The sequence below is a fragment of the Puma concolor genome, chromosome A2 (assembly GCF_028749965.1).
Source record: "Puma concolor isolate L17-30 chromosome A2, mPumCon1.1.hap2, whole genome shotgun sequence".
NCBI classification, from domain to species: Eukaryota; Metazoa; Chordata; class Mammalia; order Carnivora; family Felidae; genus Puma; species Puma concolor.
Window position 1 is genome coordinate 163,848,136 of NC_141668.1, and position 12,123 is coordinate 163,860,258.

At 58.6% G+C, this 12,123-nt stretch overlaps 1 protein-coding gene across 2 annotated transcripts in view; it reads right to left on the minus strand.

Moving 5' to 3' along the window:
• Window positions 1-11,672, minus strand: part of CARM1 (coactivator associated arginine methyltransferase 1) — a 39,342-nt gene extending 27,670 nt beyond the window's left edge. Inside the window, exon 1 of one of the 2 annotated variants that reach the window (XM_086699083.1) lies at window positions 11,419-11,672. In XM_086699083.1, coding sequence (XP_086555209.1) covers window positions 11,419-11,638 — 220 coding nt within the window. In that variant the 5' untranslated portion in view covers window positions 11,639-11,672. The remainder of the gene's footprint in view (window positions 1-11,418) is intronic. The other variant, XM_086699082.1, reaches the window with a different exon arrangement.
• Window positions 11,673-12,123: the final 451 nt, after the last annotated feature.

Below are 12,123 nucleotides of genomic sequence, written 5' to 3' on the forward strand. Positions count from 1 at the left end.
TGCCTCACCAGATGTGACTCCAGATGTGCACAGGCGAAGGGGGACAGAGGCTGCCTCACCCCATAACGGACTCAGCAATGAGGCGGGCTCCAGAAGAGCCCTCCGGGGCCACTTCTCTGACACAGGACAAGGACAAAGGGGCAGAGGGGCGCCTCCTCCACACGGCGTTAAATCTCCTTCACGGACTTGTCACCAGCACCTGAAAGGTGACACGGCTAAGTGGAGGCGCCAGAGCCAAACGTGGGTTGGCGTCCCGGCAGCTACCTGCCATCGAATGCCTCAGTTTCCTCGTTTATAAACCAGAGGAAGGGGCTGTGGCTTCTGTGGCTCCCTGCGGAGCATGCGTGGCTCGGGGAGCAGAGAATGGGCTGGTTTACCCCTACTCACGCCTCCACCCAGCACCCTTGTGCCAAGTGGCCGCAGCGGCCGGCCGGCCCTTCGGGGCTGTTCTGATGGTTGGGACAATCAATGAACGTAAAGTGCCTGGCTCGGTGCCCGCCTGGCACATGTTCGTGCTGGCGCTCAGCAGACAAGAAAAGCAGCGCATGGGGGCAGAGGAGGTAGAGGGAGACAGAGCCAGGCATCCTGTCCATGTCTGCCCCCTGGGGGGCCCAGCTAACACTGGGGATTCCAACCTCTGGTCACACAGAGGGCTCAGGGCAGAGCCGGGCTCCAGGCTCCGTGGAGAGGCCTCCAGGGCACATGGCACAGGTCTGGAAACCAGCTGGCCGCTGCCTTCCCCTCAGGCTCAAGGGAAAATGTGGCCAATTTTCTGGAATGTCCCTCTTGGGTCTGTAAGAGACCCTCCCCCCCTCAGTGTGTCTTTGATTACTTACTCACATGCCCCCTGGAGGGGATCACTAGAGCACCCCTTTCTCATCAGAGCACCCATCTGCCCAGGCCCCCTCCGCTGTCCTCGCCTGGAACCTCACCCCTGCCCGTGTGGTCAGGCAGGTTTCCACCCCTGAAACCATTCCGCTCTGACATGTATAACATACCCAGCGAACATGAACCCCAGCCACACGAACACAATTAGCGGGGAGGCAAATCCGCCAACAATCTTAAAGAAAAACAGCCCAGACCCGTTCTTGCCAAAGCTGTGGGTGATGAATCGCTTGAAAGACACAAAAAGAGGGAATAAAAGGGGGTTCCCTCTCTCGGTGCAAGGAGTGGGGGTGGGGAGGATGCAGAGCCCCCTCCCCCAAACCAGCCTGGACTTGTTTCCAAGAATGCCCCGCCTGACAGAACAAAAAGCACCCAGAGGCTGGGGGACAAGTTCTAGGTCTGGCTTTGGGTGGCAGTTTCGTGGGTGGACACAACTGTCAAATGCACCGGACAGGACTGAAAGCCCGGGCATCTGGGGGTGTTGACGGAACAACAATTAAAATAAATAAGTCATCTAAAGAAAAACACGAGGGCACAGAGTCTCCCCATCCAACCCCTGCAGGCCTGGGGGAAGCCTGGTCTCAATTTCCTTCATAGAACTGGTTTTCGGGAAACAAAGGGAGTGGGGGCAGGGAAAGTCGGGAACTCCAGATTCTTCAACCAAAAGTCAGAGCTGTGTACTCTGTACAAGCGCGGGGACAGGTGACGTGGTTTCTCCGGGCGAGTGTGGCGGGTGCCATCGGCCCCACCCAGCACCGTGCCTGCGACCCTGAGTCCCGAATCCTCCGGAGCTAGTCCCCGAAGGGAGAAAGCGGGAGGGTGAACGCACCGAGGGGCAGGGGCTCCATCCTGAGTCATGAGGCACCGGGAGGGGCCGGGCAGGATCTCAAGGCCGCCGAGTACCCCTCCCAGCCCCACCTGTCTCAGGGCTTTATGATCGCGAGCACCTGGCTGCCCACACCTGGGGTACATCATCCCTTCCCGACAACACAGCAGGTTTAGACCAATGACCTATAACCCTGTGTGTTATTCACCTGCCAGGTGCGCTGGGCTGCCACCAACCCTCTCGCTGCCCTGCATCTTCCAGGAGGAGATGGAAGCGAAACAGAGATCACCTGGGACAGTCACAAGGTCAAATCAAGGTAAGGCTACACAGCCTATGCTAATCACGGCCTCCAGCAGCTTCCCACCCAGAGAGGGCTGCCTCGCCCGGGAGGGAGGAGGGAGAACGTGCATTCCAACCAGGGAATGCAGAGTCAGGGACCCAGGAGAGCAGCAGGGCTGGCCCAGAGATGCCGCAGACCCCACCCCAGCAGAGCCACTGCCCCCCGCCCCCAGGAGTTCCTCCTTGCCACCGCCACCCTGTCAGACCAGGGGCCTCCTGCCCCCACGCTTAGCTCCTCGGCTGCCACTCTCTTCAGGCGACTCCTGGGCCACGTCTCCCGCAGCTGGGAGACGGGGTTTTGCTACTTTCGGCTCCCCGAGACTGGGAGTACGCCAGGGTGGGGATGGTGTCTGGCTTGAGCAGGGCTGTGCCTACTGTCCGGGCACAGGTGGCCACCTCCACTAGGCCACCTGCCACCGGCTACACCCTTCAGTGAAGCCTCCCCACCGACAAGGAAGCTGAGATTCAGGCGACTGAGTCATTCGCCAGGCATCACCCTGCTAGGAAAGGGCAGGGGACAGACCGGGCTTGAGCCCAGACACAACCACAGGTGTCACCTCCCTCCCCCAACACTCTTGGCATAAACGCCACAGATCCCCCTTGTGAGGCCTCCCCTCCCCCCTGCACATCCCACTCCAGCCACACTGGGGGCTGGCTGCCCTTGGCCATACCAGGCCCACAGCTCACTCAACTCCCGCCTGCCGGGCAGCAGACATGACTGTAAACACTTGTATTAGCTCTCAGTTCCCAACAACCCTCCGAGGTAGGTGCCATCAGGATCCCCATTTTCCAGGCGAGGAAACAGAGGCACAGAGAGGTCATGCCCGCCGAGGCGGGCAGCCAGGACTAGGCCCCACCATGCCCTCCTTCTCTCACCTGTTCTTGTCCCAGGAGCTCTAGCGCCCCGAGCAGGAGCCCTGCTGGGCCCTGATGACCCCACCTCCCCCCTTGCCCTCCCCAGCATTTTCAGACCTCTGCTCTGTTCACTTTCTTCGGCAGAACCCTGACCACTAAGCACGACAGGTCTAGGCGACGGCTGGCTCAGAGCCTGTCACACAACCCCCCCCCCGCAGTCGGCAAATGTGGGACTGCGTGCTTATCTTGGGCGTCACTGTATCCCCAGCTCCTAAAACAGTAACTGGCACAGAGCAGACGCTCAGAAAAGTTTTGCTAGCTGTTTAAAGGTAGACAGACGAAAGGTAACCACCGCAATAAAAAGACACCAAGTCCCCCGCAGTACGTTTGTGGTTGGAGGATGGAAAGTCAGGTCTCTCCATCTTCAAAGAACTGTTGGTAGGCCCAGAGGGCCTGGGTGAGGTCAGCCCTCCCACCCTCCCCTCTCCTGGAGACTCCACCATCCAGCCCCCACCACCTGCCATCTGGTTGGGTCCCCTCCCCCAGCTTCAAGGGGCTGCCCCTCCTGACCAGGAATCCAGTGACTCCAACAGACATCGCTGACCTCTTATTCCTGCCGGATGAGAGCAGGGCGCCTGCCTCTCTCCCACTGGCCACCCCCATTCCTCAGAAGCCAGAGACATCCATTCACTCCCCAATCTGCCGCTGTCCTCCAGCGATGGTCAGCCTTTCCTGTGTCACAGATCCCTCGCAGGGGGCATCGAAAGCGGGGAGCCTTTCCCCAGAAAGACACACAGAAAACCAACGGCAATGCCATGGCCACAGTTTACTGGGTACACACACAACAAGGAACTTTACATGCGTTCCCTCAAGAGACATGCCTCTGTCACCCTTTTTCCTTTTTCTCAAGGAGGCTCATTCAAGGTCACAGCTAGTGACTCTTGTCCCTCTACCCTTATGCAAAACCGCATACAATTTCAGGACATCATAGGACCCCCGAGGGCCATCGAGGACTCCAGATGAAAAGATCCCTCTCGGAGCCACCTGAGGAAGCCCCTCCCAGCCTCCACTCTCCACCGGGAGCAGCAAGTCTGTCCCAGGTCTGAAACCTCCATTCCTCATCCTCTGGGGTGGGTGTATCTTTCCCCATTTGTCCTGGCAAGTTCACCACCTCCCCAGTTGGGGAGCAGATCCCAAACACAGAGCGAGCTCCCCAGGAAAGGAACACAGCACATGCCATGAAAGTTCCCAAGCCTCTCCCACTCTGCTAAATCCGACCCGGTCCGAGGCTTGGCACCTCAGATGACCCGTGAGTTCTCGCCATGCTCCCGTCCAAAGGTCCCGCACGCCCACCTTGGCCAGGCCCCCGCAGGTGGCCTTGGCGCTCGCTTGCCAGGTGCCACTCACGGCGCCGGCCATTCTGCACCTGTGACCTCCGATCGTGACGGGCCCCAACCACCCCGAAAGGCATGAAAAGTCAGAGTAAATCGGATGAGCAGATTAGAAAAGGCCCACGTGGCAACTCAGGTGGGATTCTGCCAGCGTGAAGGGTTCGAGCCAGGGTGGTTTTGCTGTCAAAGGAGCGGCAAGCTGGCTTTCGGAACTCCTGGGTTTCCAAACTGCCAATGCAGCGCTTTGGGCCTGCACGGGTGCGGGTAGAGAAGGCGAAGGGGGGCAGGAAGGGGGGGTGGGATCTAGGACCTGAGGCCAGATCAGCTTAGGACCGGAGGTAACAGCCCCACCTCCGTGGGGCTCAAACTCAAGTGCCCAGAGGGCGAGGCCAGGAGCCGAAAGAGGGTGCCGGCTGAGGGGAAGGGACGTCTTCCCACACCCAATGGCAACCCGGGTTCAGAGAAATGCCTATTTTAAGACACGATCCGCTGCAAGTGGAAGGACCACGAAGCTTCTGTGCCGGGGCGGTGACGAGCCAGGAGCGGACTTCTGGCAAGTTCCAGAGGGGGCATTGCTACCCAGCTCGGCCTCGGGGCTTGTAAGCCCAGGGCTGCCAGCCCTTCTAGGTTTTCAGAAGTAAAAAGTCAGACTGTGATGCACAATCGCACAATTAATACGATACCCAGAGTCTACTTTTATTTTCACCACATGGTGAAGCAAACCTGAGGGCAGGTCGGTCACAACCCCCTGGCGATGGGTCATGGCCTTCGCCCTGGGCAGAGTTCACCTTTTGTTCCAGAACACAACTTCTGGACCTCTGACACACTCCTGGGGCAGGTTAAGGTGAAACTATTCGGTTACATTCCTGTTGCATTCTCTAGTCTGGAAGCTTCCACGGGCCCCTCACTCCCTGCTCCCATCTACACTGTAACCCGCTGCTTCAGAAATAACATCTTATCGTGTGGGCCTGTGTGGAAAATGGGCGGCTCCTGATCACAGGAAAAGGTCCTGTCGTTTGTGAGACGTGACTTGGGCCTGACCTAACCTTGTTACCCTCCCTTTAGCTCCTGCAGAGACCCCTCTGCCCCACACCAGGCTGCTGCCCCCAACCCCCACCTTGAGGACTCCACAAGCCAGGAATATCCTTCCCAACATTGGCTACGTCCACATCCTACCTACTGTGGCCAAGGTGACTGCCTGACTGTCTCCCAGTCTCTGTTCTGTCCTTCCTTTCTTGTACAGAAAGAGACACCCTGAAATTCGCTGAGCTGATGGCTCAAAGACTACATTTCCCAGCCTCCCTTGCAGCTAGTGGTGCCTCTGCAACTGCCTTCCAGCCAACAATGAAAACAGAAGCGTCACAGCCAGCTTGTGGAAACTGTCCTTAACGGACACCTGGCCCACCTTTGTCCCTTCCTTTATCCCGCTGTCTGGAAACCGGGGTAGCAGCTGGACTCCAGCTGCCATGTTGATCCACGATGGCAGCACCTCACCCCAGGGATGGTGGAGGGGGGTCAGCTGGAAGGACCTGGGTCCAAGGCCTTCCTGAAGCAAAGCCTCCACACCAGCCCTGGTCGCCCACCCTCCAGACTTTAGCGTGAAGCACAATAAATAAAATGTCATGTTGTTTGAGCCGCTGCCACCCTGGATCTCTGTTATGCCTGAACAAATCTGAATCCTGACCCCCTTTTCTCACTGAACCACTCTGCCGTAAAACAGCAGGTGCAACAGAGGTGAATTTGAAAGCCAGCTCTCCTGCCCTCCAGCCATATCACCTCGGTCGAGCCCTCTCACCTCTGTTTTTCCACCAATAAGATGGGAACGGTGTCCCTGACCTCCCAGGACTATTCTAAGTGGTAACACACAGCCAGGGCCACACCTGTCAGGTTACCTGGCCCACACGGTCCAGAAAATGTCCTCTATCCGGCCTGAGCAATCAGGATACTTCACAGTCAAAATAAACAGACGCACACAAAGAAAGGCTTTTTGGTTTCTCTTAAAAGCTGTGGCAGATCTGGCAGCCCTGGCTGGGGCCGAGTTCCCCCAGCACCCCCTTCCCCCCCCCCACTCCCTTCACTTATCCCCAGGGTCCACAGGCTTCCAAATGAGTATTTTAGTTTTTGCAAGACACACGAGCATCAGTTAAATATTCTTACTTCAGCTGTTGGGTTTTTCTAATAAAACTTTCAAAGATGTACAAAGCTGTTTGAAAAAAGGCGACAGGCCCTATCTGGCTCACAGACCCTAATGCATATTATTATCCTTTCCCCAGTTGCTCTCAAGGTCAAACATTTTATGCAGAGCCTGGTACACAGTAAATGCTCAATAAAAATGACACCGGGCAGCAGCAACTTATGGGCACCACCGCAATGTGAATGCCCTTCCGGTGTTACTAACCTTCTGGGTTGTCACCCCAGCTTGACTCTGAATGCCCTAAAGCCTGGGCACGTGACAAACTCTTCTGTACCCTCTGCCCCTCCCCCAGCCGCCAGGGGGCTCCCAGAACCGTGACCGGAGGAAATCAGAAGAGCTCCTGATTCTGCGGCAGCTGGCCGTTCTTCACCTTGCTTCTACAAAGGGTTTTTCTCTGGGGTTTCCGCACCCTGGCGTGCCCCCCCCCCCAACTGAAGTTTAGCCCCTGTCAGAGCCAGGGGCGGGGAGAGTCCACAGAACCGGGCAAAGTGACTCGCGCTGACCAAGAAAGAAAAGTGACACAGTCATCTCCAGAAAGGACACCGTGGGCCCGAGGAACCGAGAATCTGTTCTGCTCCCCACTTTGGCTGCCCCACCACGGGCTTCCCGAGAGGCTGCCTCCTTTCAAAGGGAGGGCTCCCTGCGTCCAAGAACTCCAGAGGCCGTGCCAAAGCTTCCTCAAGGCCCGGGAAGTCTGCACCTCTGCCCAGGGAAGACGGCCTGGTTTTGGTAGCTGCCATTTGGTAGCCAATGCCATGGATACGGGCCAGGGTGACTTCAGATGGCAAGAAGCGGTGGGAGGGTGGTCGTTCACGGCAGGGCCACTGGGGCCTGCAGGGCCTTCTGCGGCTGCCATCTTTCTCCCCGGGGAGGGCGCAGACGTCAAGGGACAGGGCTGTGTGTCCGCGACCCACACCCATCTCCCAGCCCCACTGCCTGGGGCAGAAGTCGCGGCCCAAGGGTCCCTCCCCCACCTGCTGGCAGTGCGAGACAGCTGGACAGCCCTGCAGCGTAAGGGGCTCCCTCCTAGAAAACCCAGATCTTCATGCCTCCATGCCAGTAACAACACCATCAACAATATCTACAGAAATATTGGGGCACCTGGGTGGCTCTGTTGGTTAAGCGTTTGACTTCAGCCCAGGTCGTGATCTCACAGTTCGTGAGTTCGAGCCCCACAATGGGCTCTGTGCCAACAGCTTGGAGCTTGGAGCCTGCTTCAGATTCTGTGTCTCCCTCTCTCTCTCTGCCCCTCCCCTGGCTGTGTGCTCATGCTCGCTCACTCTCTCGCTCTCTCTCAAAAATAAACGTTAAAAAACTTTAAAATAACATCTACTGAAACATTTAGTTCCACATCCCCATGGTCCACTTCACCCCCATTTCCAGGCCCCAAGTGGTATTATTCCCATTGCAGAAGAGGAAACTGAGGCTGTGTCCAGGTAAGTGCTGCTAGAGGTGAGGCAACAAGCTCAGAGGAGGTGAAATGGCTTAAGGCCGCACAGCTGGTGACCCACACGAGTGAGACTCCACGTTCAGAACCCCTGCCAGCACCCAAACACACCTCTGGCTCGCCTCCCACGGGACACATGGGGAGATTCGGGTCTTGGCCGACCTCCCTGTCCGTACCGCACACAGATTTGAATCCCGGAGCGGGGACGGGGGTCTGGAATCACACACAGCTGGCAGGACCCTGCCTCATGAAGGACAGGTGAGCAGAACAGGGCTCCGGATACCTTCTCAACTGGCCAAAGCAATCAGGTCCCAGAAGGGCCCAGATTGGAAAATGCTGAGGCCAGGAAAGCAAGTTCAACCCAAGAAAAGGCCTAAAGGTCCTAGTGGGCCCCAGGTCCCCGGAGCCGCCACATCCCCGCACATGCAGCGGCTGGACCATCTCTGACTTTCTCCAGGACGGCTGGCGGCTGGGCTCCACCCGGCAGGCCGGGCCGGCTCTCAGATCCAGAGGCGGAGCGCAGCCCCCACACCTCCGCCTGGTACTCTGCACCTGGCCGGCACACTCCAGGGCAATCCCTCCCTGTGGACCCCGCTCTCCACGCCTGCTCAGGAACCAGTGCTGCCTCACCCAGAGCAGTAACCCAGCCAACTCTGAGGTCATCGCTGGCCCCAGCCTGTGATGGGAGCAGGTGCTACCACCACAGAAGTGCTAGTTTACGGAGCAAACACACTATGTGCCACAACGGCCCGCCACTTGCCCCCATTCTACCGATAAGGAAACCGAGGTACAGAGACTCACCCACACCGGCAGGGCACCAATCTAGTCCTCGTAGTAGACCCTAAAATAATATGTCCAAGCCCTAACTCCCTGACCTGAGAATGTGGCATATCTGGGAGAAAGGGTCTTTGCAGATGTAATTAAAGTAAAATCATTCTGGGTATAGGGTGAGCCTTAAATCCAATGACAGGTGTCCTTATAGGAAAAGACACAGAGACACAGGGGTGAGGCCATGTGAAGACAGACGCAGAGCCTGGAGTTCTATTGACACAAGCCAAGCAAGGCCTGGCCCCAGAGGAAGCTGTTAGGGGTAAGAAGAAATCCTCCTCCGGGGCCTCTGGAAGGAGTGTGGCCCTACCAACACCTTCATTTCACACCTCTGGCCGTGAACTGTACAAGAACACGTTCCTTTTGGTTTAAGCCACCAAGTTGGTCACGGCAGGGGCACCGGGGTGGCTCAGTTAGTTAAGCGTCTGACTTCGGCTCAGGTCATGGTTCGAGGTTCGTGGGCTAGAGCCCTGCATCGGGCTCCACGCTGACTCTGCTTGGGATTCTCTCTGTCCCTCCCCCACTTATGCATGCGCTCTTTCTCTCTCTCTCAAAATAAATAAATAAACTTAGGGGAAAAAAAGAAAGTTGGTCATGGCAGCCCTGAGGAATTAACACGACCCGGTTCGGCTGACTCCAGAATCCATGTTCTCAGCCCCACATCAATGTGACTTAAACATAATGAGGAAGAAGTTGTCTCAGACCCCGCGAGACTGGATCATCCCCGACTGAGGATCTCAATCTGAGAAACGTGGACTTTCTCCTCTTTACAAATGCTTCCGTGAGGAATTACCCCTAAAAGAGGATGTTATCTTTACAACTAGTAACAACGTCAAGATCACCCACACAACAAAAACATAAAATGTAAAAACCCTCCTGGAGGAAGGTGCTGAGCTTAGGAGACACCACGTGTGGAGTATACGAGGACCCTCTGTAGTATGTTCCCAATAATTCTATAAATCAAAAGCTGTTCAAAAATCAAAAGACGTTATTTACAAAAGAAAAACCCAACTCGCCTGGAACTGCTTGAGGAGTAGCCTTAGGATCCTAGTTTGAGAAATGCTGCTCATCTTTATTTTTTTTTCCCATTTGTTAAAAAATGTTTTATTTATTTTTTTGGGGGGGGGGACAAGGCGCATGAGAGGAGGAGGGGCAGAGAGGGGGGGAGACAGAGGACGCGAAGCAGGCTCCCCGCTAATAGCAGCGAGCCCTGTGCGGGGCTCGAACCCACGAACTGTGAGATCATGACCTGAGCTGAAGTCAGACGCTTAACCGACTGAGCCACCCAGGTACCTCTGCTCATCTTTATTCTTTATTAATACCCGCCAAATGAACGATCAAGCTCATGATCTGGGGGATCCTGCTGAGTTTAAGGTGGAGAGTATAAGCACCTGTCCTGAGCTCTGATGCCCGCCGGGGATACCTTTCTCCCCTCTCCTCTCAGCTGGTCCCAGAAAACCCAGCTCTGCCCCAGCAAAAAAGAGGTGTGACACTTGGGAGGTAGGCATAAGTTTGGGTTTTCCGGGTAGAGGTGCAGGAAGAACCCTGTGTGAACCACCTGCTCTATGCGCTTTCCTCTGGATCACCCCCTTCCCAAAGTGGCAAAAAATTCACACAGGCCAAAAGCCAGGAGAGGCCTCCTAAGTGGCTCCCCGAGCATCAGCACGAGAAAACCCGAGACAAAGCTGAATGAAACAGAATAGCAAAATGTGAACAAGCAATCAGGAATCAAAGAGAACAGATAAAAAAGAGTAACAGAAAGAAAAAGGATGAACCACAAAGACTCAGGGGCCTTGGCAAACACATTTGTGATTTTTTTTTTTCCACTGAAATGTCAGTTTTTGAAACTAGCTTCTGAAAATGTTACCAGCTTCTCACATCCCCAAAAAGAAAGACCCGAGGACCGCGACGAGGGAGGAGGCTGTGTTACCTCTTACTTCGGAGCCGGACATCAAGAAGGGGCCCTACCCTTCCACGTTTCCACCAAGAGCACATCAGCGGCTCGCACCACCCCGGCATGGGCCCTCTCCCCAGGTCTAGAAGTTTCCCACACGGGGGTCGAGAAAGCCAAAAGGCTCCCGATGGGTGGAACCGGGTCCTCCAGGCCGCCCCAGGGGGCACCGCTTTCCAACTGTCCTTAGCAGTCCAGGGAGTCCCGAGAGATGGCCAGAGGCTGCCCACACCCCTCCCTCCTTCCCCTAGGGCGGCCACACCCGCCCCCGGGGACTCCCACCTCTCCCACACCCCAGGCCCCCTTTCCTCCCACCCAGCCCCCGCACCCCCAGCATGCTACGAATTCACCTTCCCCGCTCGGCCCCCCGCTTCCTGCCCACCCCCTCCCAATCTCAGGGCCCTCACTCCCCCATTTCCCGCTTCCCACCGTACTCCGGGCACCTCACCTCTGGCCACCACGCACGCCCTCTTTTCTCTCTGCCCCTTGACATCGTTCTTCCTCTCGCCTGACTCGGGGGGCCCCCACTCCCATCTCCCTCGGCCCGGCGCCACGGACCTCACACCAGGCCCCCCACGGTTCAGGGCCCCTCACCCCCGGGGCCCCGGGCCCCTCGCCGCGTCCCTCCCGCCCCGGTCCCCCGCCCGGCCGGCCTCGTGGGCAGCCCCGGCGCGCGGCCCAGCCCCGGGGCCCCGCACTCACGGCTGTAGAGGGCGATGCCCGCCGCGTCCGGGCCGGCGCGCACCTCGAGGCGCAGCGCCTGCTGCTCCGCGTGCCGCTGGATCTCGCCGTTCGCGTCGCCGATGGTGAGGAGGCGGGCGCCGGGGAACACGGACACGGCCGCGCAGGGCCCCGCGCCGCTCGGGACCGCCGTCCCCGCGCCGCCCGCGCCCGGCCCCGCCGCCGCCGCCGCCGCTGCCATCTTAGATCCGGCTCCAGGCCCCGCCGCCGCCGCCGCCGCCGCCGCCGCCGCCGCCGCGCCCGGGCCCAGGCCGCCGCCGCTGCCGCCGCCGCCGCCGCCGCGCAGGCCGAGGCCGAGGCCGAGCCGGGCAGCGCCGCCTGCCGGCCACGCTCCGCCTCGTCGCCACTGCCGCCGTGGCCAGGCCCCGTGGCGCAGCGCCCCCTGCTGGGCCGCCTGGGACACGGGGTGGGGGAGGAAGAGGGCGCCGGGGGGCGGGGCCGCCCCGCCCGCCCCGCCCCGCGCGTAAGGTCGCGGCTTTGTGAGGTGGCTCCGCGGCCCAGGAACGGCGGGGGCGGAGCCTGAGCCGGGGGGCGGTGCTCGGCCTCGCGGACGTGCCCCTAGGACTTGGCCACGCCCCCGGCCCGACGCGGCTTGAAAGGCCGAGCTTTGTAGGGCGGGGCCGGAGCGGAGACTCGGGGCGGGGCGGGGACAGGGGCGCTCCCCAG